We start from the raw sequence: 14,251 nt of genomic DNA on the forward strand, positions 1-14,251 counted from the left end.
AAAAAAAAAAAAAAAAAAAAAAAAAAAAAAAAAAAAAAAAAAGAAAATACTGGGACTGGTGGGAAACAACATGTTCCCCTTCGGTGACCTTGAACAGTCCTTGTGCTGGACAGAGGTTCTCCAACTTGAACAACCATCAGAACCACCCAGAGTGCTTGTGAAAATACATATGGCTGAGCCATAACCCTGGAGTTTTTGATTCCACAGATCTCAGGGTGGGGCCCAAGTATTTGCAATTCTGAGAAGTTCTTGGGAGATATTGATGCCGCCGGTCTGGGGACAACACTTTGAGAACCACTATACTAGAAATCAAAACCACTCTACTAGAAATTAGGGGTGCAGTGGCTCTCGCCTGTAATCCTAGCACAAAGGGGCCAGGACGGGCTGATCACTTGAGACCGGGAGTTTGAGACCAGCCTTGCCAACATGGTGAAACCCCGTCTCTACTAAAAATACAGCTGGACATGGTGGTGAGCACCTGTAGTCCCAGCTACTCAGAAGGCTACAGCTGGAGGTGTACCTGGGAGGTGGAAGTTGCACTGAGCCGAGATCACACCATTGCATTCCAGCCTGGGCAACAGAGTGAGACTCTGTCTCAAAACAAAACAAAACAAAAAAAACCCGAGTTTTCTGAATCCCAGACACTGGTTATTCTTGTCCTGTCTGGCCAAATTCTTCTATTTTTTCCTAATCTTAGGAAATTGTATCTATTTTGATGAAAAGTGTACAGTTTTCACGCCTCTGAAGGGAAGAAGCAATTATGAATTACATTTCACATGCCTGTAGCTGCTTTCCTAATTGTTTTTGACAAGCTCCTCACAGCTACAATTTTCTTTTCTCCTCCTGAGCAGTTGAGTGAATAGTGCATGTACTAACCTTTTCTCTGCAGTGGGTGATGGTGCAATACATTCTAGCTTTACTTATCTGCATTTTTTTCTTTGAATTCATCCTGTTCTCTTTAATGGTCTTATTCTTTTTGTTTTGTTTTTATTTTTGAGACAGGCTCTCTCTTTGTCACTCAGGCTGAAGTGCAATGGCACAATCATGGCTCACTGCAGCCTCGCCTTCTGGGCTTAAGCCATCCTCCCACCTCAGCCTCCTGAGTGGTTAGGACTACAGGTGTGCTCCACACCCAGCTAATTTTTAAAATTTTTTTGTAGAGATAGGGCCTTGCTATGTTGCCCAGGCTGATCTTGAACTCCTAGACTCAAGTGATCCTCCTGCCTCAGCCTCCAAAAATGCTGGGATTACAGATGTGAGCCAGTATGCCCAGTCCTGTAATGGTCTTATTCTTAAACCCCTGACTTTAATACTATTTCCTCAAACAAAGCTCTGTGTTTCTTTTCATGTTCTTTTCTCCCTGTTTGCTGTCTGCCCATCTTCAGTACCATTTCCTCCAGGGCATCTTTTGACCGTCTCTTTCAGCCATCGCAGTGCTCAGTCCTGCCTTCTTCCTAAGACTGTGCCTCCTAACCTTCTGCTACTCAAGGGTTTCTTCTAGGAGCGTTTCTCTTCTGCACACACATTCCTAGACAGCAAAGACTGTGTCTTCAATTTAATGAGCTTAGTCATTATTAGAACTAGGCCAGTATTAGTGAGTCAGTTTCATATGGTGGCATCTGGGGATAATCCTACCGGTGACATTTCTAGAGAACGTAGGATTCACCAGGTTAAGCTGCATGTCTACGGTGTCAATCTAAAAATGTTCTCTTACCCCAATATTGCATGTTTTAAAAAGCTGAAAGAAGCTGAGCTGGGGAAGCAGATGGAAGGTTTTGCTATTTATTGGAGAGTCTAAGGAACATCTTAATTTCTTCCTCTCTCATGTAGGTGGCAGAAAATTATGACAACTTTGTCTCTAGTCTTAGAATCCGAGAGGTTTAACCTAAGTTGTACCCATAGCTAACAATGTCAATATCTGCAGTATTTAACAATAGAGGCAGCACAGGCACCAGCCCATCAGAACTGAGTGCCAGCCAATAAAGATGGGTACTGGTTAGCCACAAGCAAACAAGGCAGCTGCGCCAGTTCATAGGGGCTGAATTCCAAGCACACTAACCCTTTGGAGTTGTGTATTTTCAGCCACCCAACTTGACGGAGAGGAAGCAAAGCCGCACAGGGTCTATTGTGCTCCCCTACATCATGTCTTCCACTCTGCGGAGGTTGTCCATCACCTCAGTCACTTCCTCTGTGGTTTCCACCTCTTCAAACTCATCTGACAATGCTCCTTCCAGACCGGTATCTGATGGGTAAGGGTTTGATCTTTCAGCTGCAGGGAGGGTGGTTTAATGACTTACTAATGTTTGCCTTTAGCCACACATCACCCCATTTAAGAAAAATAGCCTTTGGGTCATTCCCATTGTTTCCCTAATGAGGAATGTCACAATTAGCAGAATAATAGCAGTTAGTAAAAATGAAAAATGACAAAAAAACACCCATAATCTCATCACACTATTACATACCTATAGTCATTACCTATTTTTTTCATTTCCATTTTAAAAAATAAATTTTTATATTTATTTTATGAATAGGTTTTATAATCACATGATACGAAATTCCAAAAGTACCAAAGGATATATAACAACGAATCTCCTTTTAACCCCAGACTTCCCACTCACAGAACCCCCCAGAGCCAAATGATGCTGACATTCAGGTTCTTGGTACCCCATGGCAGCTATGTATAGGTTCACAAGCATCGCCTAATTATATTTTCTTCCCCACACTTTTTTTATATGAATGGTAGAATTTACTTTGCTTTTTTCATTTGCTATAATATCGTGAAACTCACTCCATTTCAGAACATAAAAAGCCCCCTCTTTATCTTTCTGTAACTATATATCTCATTGTATGTATGTGGCACGATACAGGTAAAGTATTCCTCATCCACAATGCTTGGGACCAGAAGTGTTTTGGATTTCATTTGTTTTAGGATTTTTGGATATTGGTATAACACCAGTTCAGCATCCCTAATCCCAAAACCCCAAACCTGAAATATTCCAGTAAGCATTTCTTTATAGCGTCATGTCAGCATTTAAATGCTTCCCATTTTGGAGCATTTTGGATTTTGGGATTAGAAATACAGCTAGTGCTCAACTTACCACCACGATTGGTTCCGACAGACTGGTCGTAACACAATTTGATTTTAAGTTGAGTAGGCTATATGCACGCGGAGATGGTAGTGCTGACGGAAGCTTGTCCGCACTGTCATACGCCCAGCTGGGCAACGTTTGTGCTGCCAGACGCGGAGCAGTCGTGGCTAGCGATTGTGGTCATAAAGTCGAATGGTCGTAAATTGCATAGGTCGTAAGTCGATCAATACCTGTATTCAACCTGTATATTCTACCAGTGCCTACTGGTGGTCATGTAGTTGGTTTCAGTCTATCACTGTCACTTGAGCGTGACAGTGAATAACCTTAAATACAAGTTATTTTGTACATATACAAGTATATCAATATGGGAAAAGAATCCCACAGGTGAAATTTCTCTGTCAAAGATGTATATCTGCAATTTTGAAAATTATTCCTAAACCGACTTCCATGAAGATTATACCAGTTTACACTCCACCAGTGACACACAGGAGTGCCTAGTTACTCACACCATAGCCCCCAAACTGTACTCTGTCTTTTTAAATGTTACCAATCTGGTAGGTAGAAAATGTTTTCTTGTATAGATTTTTGGTTTGTTTGTTTTCTGGTTTTTGTTGATTTTTCTTGTTTGGCCTGAAGTGGAACCTCTTTTCATTTGTGTATGTTTTATTTCCTGTGACCTGTGGTCAGATACTTTTTTCTGTTGAATTGTTGGCCCTTTTTCTGTGAAATAAGTGGAAATATTTTCTCCCAGTTCCCCTCTATCTTTTGACTTCTAATTTGTTGCTCCTAATTTGTTACCGAGTTGTGCTGATTTTTTTATATAGTCATATAATCAATTTTTTATTTTATGAATTCTGCATTTTATTTCACAATTAAAGCTCTTTCCCACTCTAAGATAACAAAAAACATATTGGTTTTTTTCCATTGACTTTTAGGATTTCACTGTTCACAATTTTGTATGTAATCCTTTGGAATTCATTCTAGTATAAGATGTTAGGTATGGGGCCAACATGTTTATTTCCAAATGGCTACTCAGTTCTTAAAACATTTAGTGAGCAAGTCATCTTTATTTTTTTTAATGTCAATCATAACCAATTAAATTTCTACATACTCTTTAGTCTGTTTGTGGACTTTTTTTTTCTATTTCTTGGATATACCTGTCTATTCATGTATCAGAACTATGCAATCTTAATTACTATAGATATAAAACATTTTTTATTTTCTAATATTCCTTTTCAGAATGTAATCTGCTAGTGTTGCTCATTGCTAGTGTTGCTGTTGGATATTGTCCAGAAACCTATTACTTTTTATATTAGAATCATGTTAAATGTATGGACCAGCTTTAGGAAGACTGATGGCTTTTTGATGCTGAGGCTTCCTTGCCAAAAATATAAAATGCTTTTCCATATGTTCAAATTTAAAATATTTGAAAGCAGTTAATTTATAGTTGTGTTCTTTCTGCCTGAGATTACTATTTTTAAATAATATATTGCTAAAGTACTGGAAACTTTTAAAAGAAAACAATGCTTTATAACTTCATCACTCAAAGATAACCATTGTTAAAGTTCAGTTATATAACACCAAAAAAAGTATGTTTACTTTTTATACAAGTAGAAAAGCATTGCATCTATCCTTTTGTGGCATACTGCTTAATAGGATATAGGTGATGAGCATTTATAAATCATTAAGTATTTAAGATAGTGTTGAATATAAGTCACCAGTTGACTCACCATTTATTCACAAATGTTTAATTCCATAGTATAATATTCACATCATAAAAATAACCTACCTGAATGCCATCCTGCCTGGAAATCAAATATGTAGTATTTCTTAAATTGTTTATACATCCTTTTCGTTGATATACATATCTTTACATAGTTCTAATTATAGCATAGATATAAGTTTGGTACTTTGCTGTTATCTTCTCATCTTTTTATTACAAGCATTTTTCATGTTGCTGTGTAATCTTGATTATCATCAGTTTGTACCATCATTTTTGATGGCAGTGGACATTATATCATACAAATGTGCCATGATTAATTCTTCTCCTACTATAGAATATTTAAGCTGTATCCTTTTTAAAGAAAAACTTCATTATAGACTTTAATACAAAATATGTAACTTGTATCAGTGTAGAATATATTTTTATTAAAAACTGTAGCAAACATATTTGTACATGTAGCTTTCCTATTAGTTAGGATGCATTCTTAGAAGTGCTGGGATTACTTCTAGAATATAGTCATCTAGATTACTACATTCTAGTAGTATGTAGTTTGTGGGTAGGATTTGAACACAGGCTTTCTGGCTCCAGAGTTGTGCTGTTACCCACTATATAAAGACGCCTATTGAATCTCTTACTTTGAGGATTCTGTCTTTGTCTATAAATTTGAATTAAGACCTTCTCTTCCTGGGATAAGATACTCACTAATATTTTCGTCCAGTCATCTGATGGTCTTGTTTCTGTACATTAACACCTTGAGATGTTTGTTCACTTGTAACTAAAAATTTAGATTTCGAATCAGAGTGAAGTCATAGGTCCATGCCTCTAGTCTTAGCACTTTGGGAGGGCCGAGGTAGGAGGATCGCTTGAGCCCAGGAGTTTGAGACCAGCCTGGGCAACATGGTGAAACCCCATCCCTACTAAAAAAAATAAAAATACAAAAAATTGGCCAGGTGTGGTGGCTCACAACTGTAATCCCAGCACTTTGGGAGGTTGAGGTGGGCAGATCATGAGGTCTAAAGATAGAGACCAGCTTGACCAATGTGGTGATACCTCATCTCTACTGAAGAATACAAAAATTAGCCTAGAGTGGTGACGCATGCCTGTAGTCCCAGCTACTCAGGAGGCTGAGGTAGGAGAATCACTTGAATTCGGGAGGTGGAGGTTGCAGTGAGCCGAGATCATGCCACTGTACTCTAGCCTGGGTGACAGAGCAAGACTCTGTCTCAAAAAAAAAAAAAAAATTAGCTGGGCATGGTGGTGCACACCTGCAGTCCCAGCTACTCAGAAGTCAAGGCTGTAGTGAGCTATGATCCCACCACTGCATTCCAGCCTGACTGATGGGCGTAAGACCCTTTCTCAAAAGAAAAGAAAGGTAGGCTAAAGAGTCATAACTGCTTGTACTTTCATCGTGAATTTTGATTGCAAGGTGATCAGTGTTCGTGATGTTTGTCCTTGTTCCTGGCCAATAGCTCAATCTTGGAGCCACTTTTGGAGCGCAGGGCCTCGTCAGGGGCCAGAGCTGAAGATCTGTCCCTCAAAGAGGAGAGCAGCGAGAACCGAATCAGCAAGTGTAAGAGAAAAGACTGGAGTCTGAGCAAGTCCCAGGTCATTGCAGAGAAAGCGCCAGAACCTGATTTGATGGTAAAAAAATAAAAAAGAGAAAAATAAATCTCTGGAGGCTTGCCCCCACCTTCCCTGGATCCAGGCACATCACCATCCCCTCCCAGATTGAAGCTGGGCTGTGGCTTGTCTCAGGACTCAGCAGCCTGGGTTAGTGATAGACCGCAGGTTGTGGTAAGGAAGGCACATTCCAAGGAGCTCCAGTCCATAAATCAGTATCACTGAAGATCTTGTACCCACAATGTAAACACGTGGGTTGATACTTAGAGCCGTGGTTCTCACCACTCTGTCCCTTGAGTCAGTGCAAACATTGTCATTTCTCTCCTTTAATTTTTTAAAAAGGTATTTTTCTTCCATAAGCCACATCAAGTTGTTAAATGTGGGAAGACCACCTTTTCCTGAGAGTCAGGGTGGCTAATTTCCAACTTAAGTGACACAGTCCAACTATGATGGAAATCAGGCCTGTGGCCAGCCAGGAAATCATCTGTGGTTCAGTGGTTCTAGTTAGTGCCTGGTTGGTGGTGCCCACCCTATGACAATGTAGCAAGTTTAAAAATCGCTCCTTGAGTTAAGTCCTTTCCAAGTGTCTGCTCAGAAGACAAGGCTGATGAGAGTATTGTTGAGCTCAGCCTTCCTCACCGTGAAAATGTTTTGCTCTCTTTTTCTCTCTGGTCCTAGAGCCCAGCCAAAAAAGCACAAAGGCCAAAGAGTCTCCAGTTGGTAGATAATCGGCTATCACCATTTCACGGTTCTTCACCTCCTCAGTCAACACCCTTGAGACCACCTCCACTCACTCCCAAAGCCACTAGGACCCTAAGTAAGTTTTCCTGTATCCCTTACAGTCTTTTCACTAGTACGGAGTATGTGTATGAAGCTGGGCAGTCTGTAACTAAACCAGCCACCACATATGTAAGGCCATTGTAAAACTGGTTCAATTCAGTGGTTGTGGGTATAATACAGTTGGACTGGCATTTGGCAAGGTGGCCACTAGGACTCATTAAACTTTTCTGAGTAAGCCGGGCATAGTGGCTCACGCCTGTAATCCCTGCACATTGGGAGGCTGTGGTGGGTAGATCACAAGGTCAGGTGTTTGAGACCAGACTCGCCAACATGGAGGGACCTCAAGCCAGGTGTGGTAGTGTGTGCCTGTGATCCCAGGTACTCAGGAGGCTGAGACAGGAGAATTGCTTGAACCCGGGAGGCGGAGGTTGTAATGAATGGAGATTGCACCACTGCACTCCAGCCTGGGCGACAGAACAAGACTCGGTCTCAAAAAAAAAACAAAAACAACTTTTCTGGAGAGTGATCCAAAGGGCGTTAGGGTCCATTTTATAATTGTGAAGGTATAAATAAGACAGATCTGCTCTAGGACTAGACAGATAACAAGTAACTTACAAGCTAACCGGTAGGTTAGGTAGACGTCAACAGGGACTAGAAATAGACCCATTCCATCTACTGCTTACAGTCTGGCTTGAGGAGCCAGCAGTGCACAACACTTGAGAAGAATTGCAAGGCGCCCATTGTCCAGAGACATGGTGGAGGGATAGGTTTCTCAGAGCCAGACGGGAGACAGTTGTCAACCAGGAGTTAATCAGTTACAGCTTCCTGGAGGAAGTGAATATTTTCCTAAGCACTTGGGCTCTATCAGAGAACAGAATAATACCATACGTTCCAGAAAATGTTCTTATCTTTAGCTTAATTGCAAAACCCTGAAGAAAAAATAAAGTGTTTACTTCAGAACATCTTGTGAAGCTCTTGAAACTTTCTGGCAAGGGCATTACCTGTGTAACGTGGGGTGAGAAGTCTTCATTCTATCCACAGAAACCACAGAATGTGGCTTTCACAAGTGGGTTGACCAGGTTGGCTTAGGTGTTACGGTGCCAGCAGCGTTTCTGTGAGTTTCCTTGCTCAGTGCCTCTCTCTGCCCGTGTGCCCTTTGTATCCTTTCTAGGTTCCCCATCGTTGCAGACAGATGGACTTGCGGCCACTCCCGTCCCACCGCCACCTCCCCCTAAAAGCAAGCCCTATGAGGGCAGCCAGAGGAACTCCACCGAGGTAGGGAAACCACAGCTGGCAACTATGGCCAGGGAGTGCCACTCCTGGCAGGCAGCATCGGGTTTTCCAGGATTTCTAGTGGGCAGGCTTGCTCATAGACCTGTCACTGCAGTTGATTCTTGGCTCATTCCTGAAACCACAAGCGATAGAGAAGTTTTCAGTGGGAAGGACAGACATTCAAGCAGATGATAAAGGTAGAGCAAGTGTTCTCTGTACCTCATCCTGGGTACCTGTGAAATAAGTTGTGAGTCCTGGTTCACTTTTTTGGGGGGTTGGAGTGGGGGTGGGGGCAGGGTCTGGCTCTGTCGCCCAGGCTGGAGTGCAATTGTGTGTGTGTGTGTGTGTGTGTGTGTGTGTGTGTGTGTATGTGTGTGTATGTCTGATTAGCTCATGGGAAACGAGGACAAATGAGTATAGTTTTCCATTTCACCTTGCAAAGCTTGGGTAGATAAACTCAGATCAATAAGAAGCTAAAGCAGAATGTGGGAACTGGGAGGAAAAGGCAGAGTTGGGAAGAAAACTAAGACCTGCTTCTAATTTTCTGTTTCTGCTCCTGCAGCTCGCTCCCCCACTGCCTGTCCGAAGAGAAGTGAAAGCACCACCTCCTCCACCTCCAAAGGCTCGGAAGTCCGGCATCCCTACTTCCCAGTCTGCATCCCAGTAAGGGGATGCACACAGAGTGCCTTAGACAGCTGCTGCCTGAGAACTGGCCTCCAGCCAGTGTCCTCATTCCACAGGGCTCCCTGCTGACTGCGTTTCCTGATCTGGGATTATGTTTACCAGCTCAAAACCAGTTGTTCTTCCAAACACTTCTCTTTGATAGATGTTTGAGGCCATGTCACCTCCCTTCCAGTCCACATAGAATTCCAGAACAGCCACATCCTCTGAATTTTTCAAAGAAGAGATCGCATTCACCATTGTTAAATGTCAGCCTGTACCACAGAGACATGGTGGTCTGCACAAGCCTGGACGAGTTCTTCCACACTGATGGTGGAGCAATGCCTGTAATCTACTGCTTGGAAGGATTTTTTGCTTTGCTTATGAAAAGCTGTGCTTGAGACTTAGGTATTTTTCTCGTGCAAACACATCCATCCCATCCTATATTGTATCTTGGAAAATATGGACATCAAATACACTTTGGTAGCTGAAATAATCATATCTTTCTGATGTCGACTGTGTCTCCTTTGAGGAAAAGAACACACGTTTTTAATGGAGATCAGCTGCTTTCAGGTACGTGTGGCTGTCATTATTGAAAGAGCATGGACTCACATGTGAGCCCTGAGTTCTTGCGTCCTCCCATCTTCCATCTTCTTGCGGCACGGGACAGCTGTCGTCTCCCTCTCCCACCACTCTGCTGACTAATCGCCTTCCACGCACTGCAGCCACTCCTTCCCTATGGACTTCTTTGAAGCTCTTCCTTTTGCACATGCGGTTTTTTTGTCCTGTAACCTCCTCTGAGCGCAAATCACTGGCTACAAGGGACTTAGCAGTCGGATTCAGCAGCTTCTTTTCTAGACCCAGTTTGGATGACTCAGCAGCCCCATCTGCTACCTGATTTTACCCTGGAGAATACAGTGCAATATCTCCCTTCCATTATTTATTCCTCTTGATTGTGGAATTAATTTGATTACTTGCTAATGGTACTAATCGTATTCCTTTCAGAAGAAAAAAATGGAGTGATTTAGGTGACCAAATATTACATACATAAATAGCCACATGAAGTTTTAGACGTTTGGAGCTGGAAGCCTCAAAGATCAACCAACCAGCCCCTTACTTAGTAGGTAAGGAAATTGAGGCTACACACAGAAAACTGTACTACAGATTCTAATAACCCAGCTTGCTGAATTAGGCTATACCCAGGTAACTTCTAGAAGACAACTCGTGACAAACTCTTTAATATTTACTCCCGGTTGGAACAATATTTGAAATGTCCCAGATACTTCTATGCAACTGAGATATTTGTGGCAAAGCAGAAAGCTTTTTGACTGTGAATCCAAAGGCCATCACTGGGCGAAGCTCGATAGTGGTCTCTTCCACAACCTTGCCCAGAGTCCTTTGCACTAAGGAAGTGAAGAGAGCAGAGAAAGAGATTTCCGCTGTCAGAGCTGGCATTTGCCTGCCTGATTCCCTTTGTTTCCTGTTTCACCGCCACCCTTTCAGTTCATCACAAAGGGCAAGGAAGCAGAAAGCTTTCAGATGTGTCCAGGGTGTTACTTCAGAAATGCGTATGCAGATTTTAGAAGGGGTGTGGAAAAGATGACCCTTTACGCCCACCCAGGAGAACCTGCAGTGTGCTAGCATGGAAACATGACTGGCTTTGGAATTAAACCCATTTGGTTTCAAATCTCAGCTATGACATCTATTAACTTTGCAAACAAACAGAAATTATTTGAGATTATCAGAATCTTCATTTTGTTACCTTTCAGAATGGGGATAATGCCTCCTGCGTGAGTTGCTGTGAGGTTTTAGTGAGATGAAATACGGGAAGAGAGACTCACATGATGGTCCTTGCTTTTCTCTGCTAGGCCTGAGTAAGAACTGGAACTTTCTAAGAGCATTACTGATACTTTTTTTTTTCTTCCAAGGTAGTTTGGAATGTGAGTGCCAGTTAGTTCTGCACATGTGGTCCTTCTCCAAGTGGTGGTTTCCTTTGGAGTCTTTTACATGATTATTTATGACTAGAGACAAACTTAATAAGAACTCAAGAGGATTTTACATGGAAAGAACTTAAGCTGTAGAGAAAGGAGGAGCCAACAGAAAGGACAGGTAGGGCTTACCTAGAGCCTGGCACGACTTCTGAGAAGTCACTCAGCAGACCGGCTTGGGGGCATTTGTACCACAGTCTATTTTACAGGCCGCCATTAAAATAGAAAGATATAAACTGGGTCACCAAAAAAAACAAACCTCAAGGCTGTCCTTCCGCAGCAGTAAAAGTGAATCCCACAGCCTGGTCTTTGAGCAGAGGCTGGGAAGCTAGGATACATCTGGATACCTTCTTTTTTTAATAGAACATGTTATTCCATATGATTCCCTTTCTACCTTAATGGAAATAATAGCTCTCTCCTGCCTGAACAAAAGGGATTCCAGGAAGTGTTGTGACTAAGAGATTACAGCAGATGATGGAAGGTTCATTTTTTGGGGAAACTGTTGGGTAGGAAGTCAAATTTGACAAAAAGTTATAAGTAATGCCTGTCCTGAAGTCAAAGAGAAGAACTGCAAAGAAACACCTCATGATTACATTGAATATAGAGAGATAAGGAGCAGGGAGGAAAAAAGAGACTTGATCTTTGTTTTTCTTGCTAAGAACTCTCTAGAGCATTGAAAGACATTGAAATGAGCCCTAAAATTACCACCACTTTTGTGAATACTGGTGTATGGTTGGAGGTGTTGTTTTTACATCTTTTTTTCCTCTATCTGTGTTCTAGTGACTTGTCTTGCTTTGAGACTTTTTAAAAAGAATTGTTTTATTCAACATATATCAAGTTCTTATGGAATGCCAGTCACTGTACTCGCCCTTGATTTGTAGCAGTTGAGTGTGTTCAAATATACAAAGACAGTTCACTCTGGTGTGCAGTAGGATTGGAACTGGAGTGGTACCAGATGAAAATGAAACCCTAAATAAGATTGCTGGGCCATGGGGTGCTTCCTCCTGCTTCACCTTAACCTTTTGATTCCAGAATTGCAGTCATTTTCTCCTGCCAGGAAAACCCATTAAAAACTGTAGCCACGCTGCAAATTCATAAGGAAAAAGAAGATGTAAAGCAGGATTTGAGACAACAATCTACCTTTGTTTACTCTTTGCAAGCTGAAAGAGTCCTTCTCCTCTAGTTGCCCCTATGTCACTGGCTGATTTCTAATTTTGGCTCATGCCTGTAATCCTTTGAGAGGCTGAGGTAGGCGGATCATGAGATCAGAAGATCAAGACCATCCTGGCCAACATGCTGAAACCCCGCCTCTACTAAAAATACAAAAATTAGCTGGGCATGGTGGCACATGCCTGTAATCACCGCTACTGGGGAGACTGAGAATTTAGGAGAATCTGTTGAACCAGGGAGTCAGAAGTTGCAGTGTCTGGCTTTTACAATTAAATTGGAAAAGGTAAGCTTCTGTTTGGGTGGGTTGAGAGTCAAACCATCAATTCTAATCTACAAAAGGAAATTCAGGACTTCGCTCTGACGCCTAGGATCTAGCCAAGGCTGATCTGCAGTATCAGCTGTTCAAATTCAACTATTCGCCATATTTTGTGAGTTGTTCATCTAAACTTTGTCAAAAATGCCTTTGCCATGATTTTGTTACTAGCTGGGTTTCAAACATGGACAGTTAAGAAGATGTGCATTGAAGTAGGAAGATTTTGTTCAGATTTGCTGTTATTTATTTTTTAAATTAAAAATGGAAATGTATTTTAAAGTTTATTGTGTGTTTAGTTTGTTATTGCCCTTATTTTAATGAAATGAACTCATTCCTAAACTTTGCAGTTTTTCCTTATCCATGCCTCCTTCACAACACATTACACCCAGCATTTTTCTGGCTTGTTTCCTTACAGGTCCTGTTAGGTTAAACCTGCACTGTGGGGTCCCAGAGTCATCTTTGCTCAGAAATAAGAAAAATTACAAACCACTTGGTTCTTTTCACCCCTTCCAACTATTTTTTTTGCCATCCTGCATGACAATTTTCTGATAGCATTTCATTTAATGTACATAGGTTCTGTTCTTTACCCATTCCTCAGAGATATTTAGACAAGTAAAGAGAGAAATAAAAAGGTTAAAGGGGATATCTTACATGAAATAAGTTAGATGAAAATGATAGGAACTGGTTCTAAAATGGTTAAATGTTTGTATCACCTGGGGAGAGGCCACTCCCAGACCAATTACATCAGCATTTCTGAGGATGGGGAGTAAGATCGTGGCATCCATATTTCTTTAAAGTCCCTCCCATATTATTCCAGTATTAGGCCAAGGTTGAAAAACCACCACATAAAGGAAATAAGACTTCAGAAAATTGGTATTTAAGGTGTGTTTCATAAAATCCCTTGCTAGTGGTGGGTCAAGTTGGAAAGAGGGAAGGGGCAGTCACACCTTTATTAGCACCACTGTTTAGTCCTGAGCTTATGCTTATGATTTTTTCCCCCCAAGGAAAAAAAAAATACCACTCCTGTTCTGTTCAGGAGCGGTGGCTCAAGCCTGTAATTTCAGCCCTTTGGGAAGCCAAGGCAGGAGGATTGCTTAAGCCCCAGAGGTCGAGGCAATAGTGAGCCCTGATCATGCCACTGGACTCCAGCCTGGGTGACAGAGTGAGACCCTGTTTCCTCAAAAAATTTTAAAAAATTAGCTGTCACAGTCGTGCATGCCTATACTCCCAGCTACTTGGGAGGCTGAGGTAGGAGGATCGCTTAAGCCTGGGAGGTCAACCCTGCAGTCAGTCATGATCATGGCACTGCACTCCAGCCTGGGCGACAGAGTAAGACCCCATCTCTACAAAAAATAAAAATTAGCTATGCGTGGTGATGCATGCCTGTAGTCCCAGCTACTTGGGAGGCTGAAGTGGGAGAATCATTTGAGCCCAGGAGGTCAAGCCTGCAGTGAGCTATGATTATGCCACTGTACTCCAGCCTGGGTGACAAAGTGAGATCCTATTTCAAAAAAAAAAAAAAATGTGTTCCAGTGCTTTGCTTTTTAGAAGCACTAATGCTTCACTGCGTTCATGTAATTTATAAGAATCACTGCTTCTTTAAAACACCCTAGCATTTGGGCCCTAAATACTAAAT

The 14,251-nt window shown here is 41.8% G+C and overlaps 1 protein-coding gene across 3 annotated transcripts in view; it reads left to right on the top strand.

Annotated features, from left to right (window-relative positions):
• The window catches only part of DOCK5 (dedicator of cytokinesis 5), a 223,743-nt gene extending 210,844 nt beyond the window's left edge, over nucleotides 1-12,899 (top strand). For all 3 annotated transcript variants that reach the window (XM_017549772.2, XM_017549775.1, XM_017549774.1), the window contains 5 exons: nucleotides 2,083-2,249; nucleotides 6,282-6,453; nucleotides 7,111-7,249; nucleotides 8,384-8,487; nucleotides 9,047-12,899. In XM_017549772.2, coding sequence (XP_017405261.1) covers nucleotides 2,083-2,249; nucleotides 6,282-6,453; nucleotides 7,111-7,249; nucleotides 8,384-8,487; nucleotides 9,047-9,151 — 687 coding nt within the window. In that variant the 3' untranslated portion in view covers nucleotides 9,152-12,899. The remainder of the gene's footprint in view (nucleotides 1-2,082; nucleotides 2,250-6,281; nucleotides 6,454-7,110; nucleotides 7,250-8,383; nucleotides 8,488-9,046) is intronic.
• Nucleotides 12,900-14,251: the final 1,352 nt, after the last annotated feature.

The sequence above is a fragment of the Cebus imitator genome, unplaced genomic scaffold (genome assembly GCF_001604975.1).
Source record: "Cebus imitator isolate Cc_AM_T3 unplaced genomic scaffold, Cebus_imitator-1.0 Scaffold221, whole genome shotgun sequence".
Classification (NCBI taxonomy): Eukaryota; Metazoa; Chordata; class Mammalia; order Primates; family Cebidae; genus Cebus; species Cebus imitator.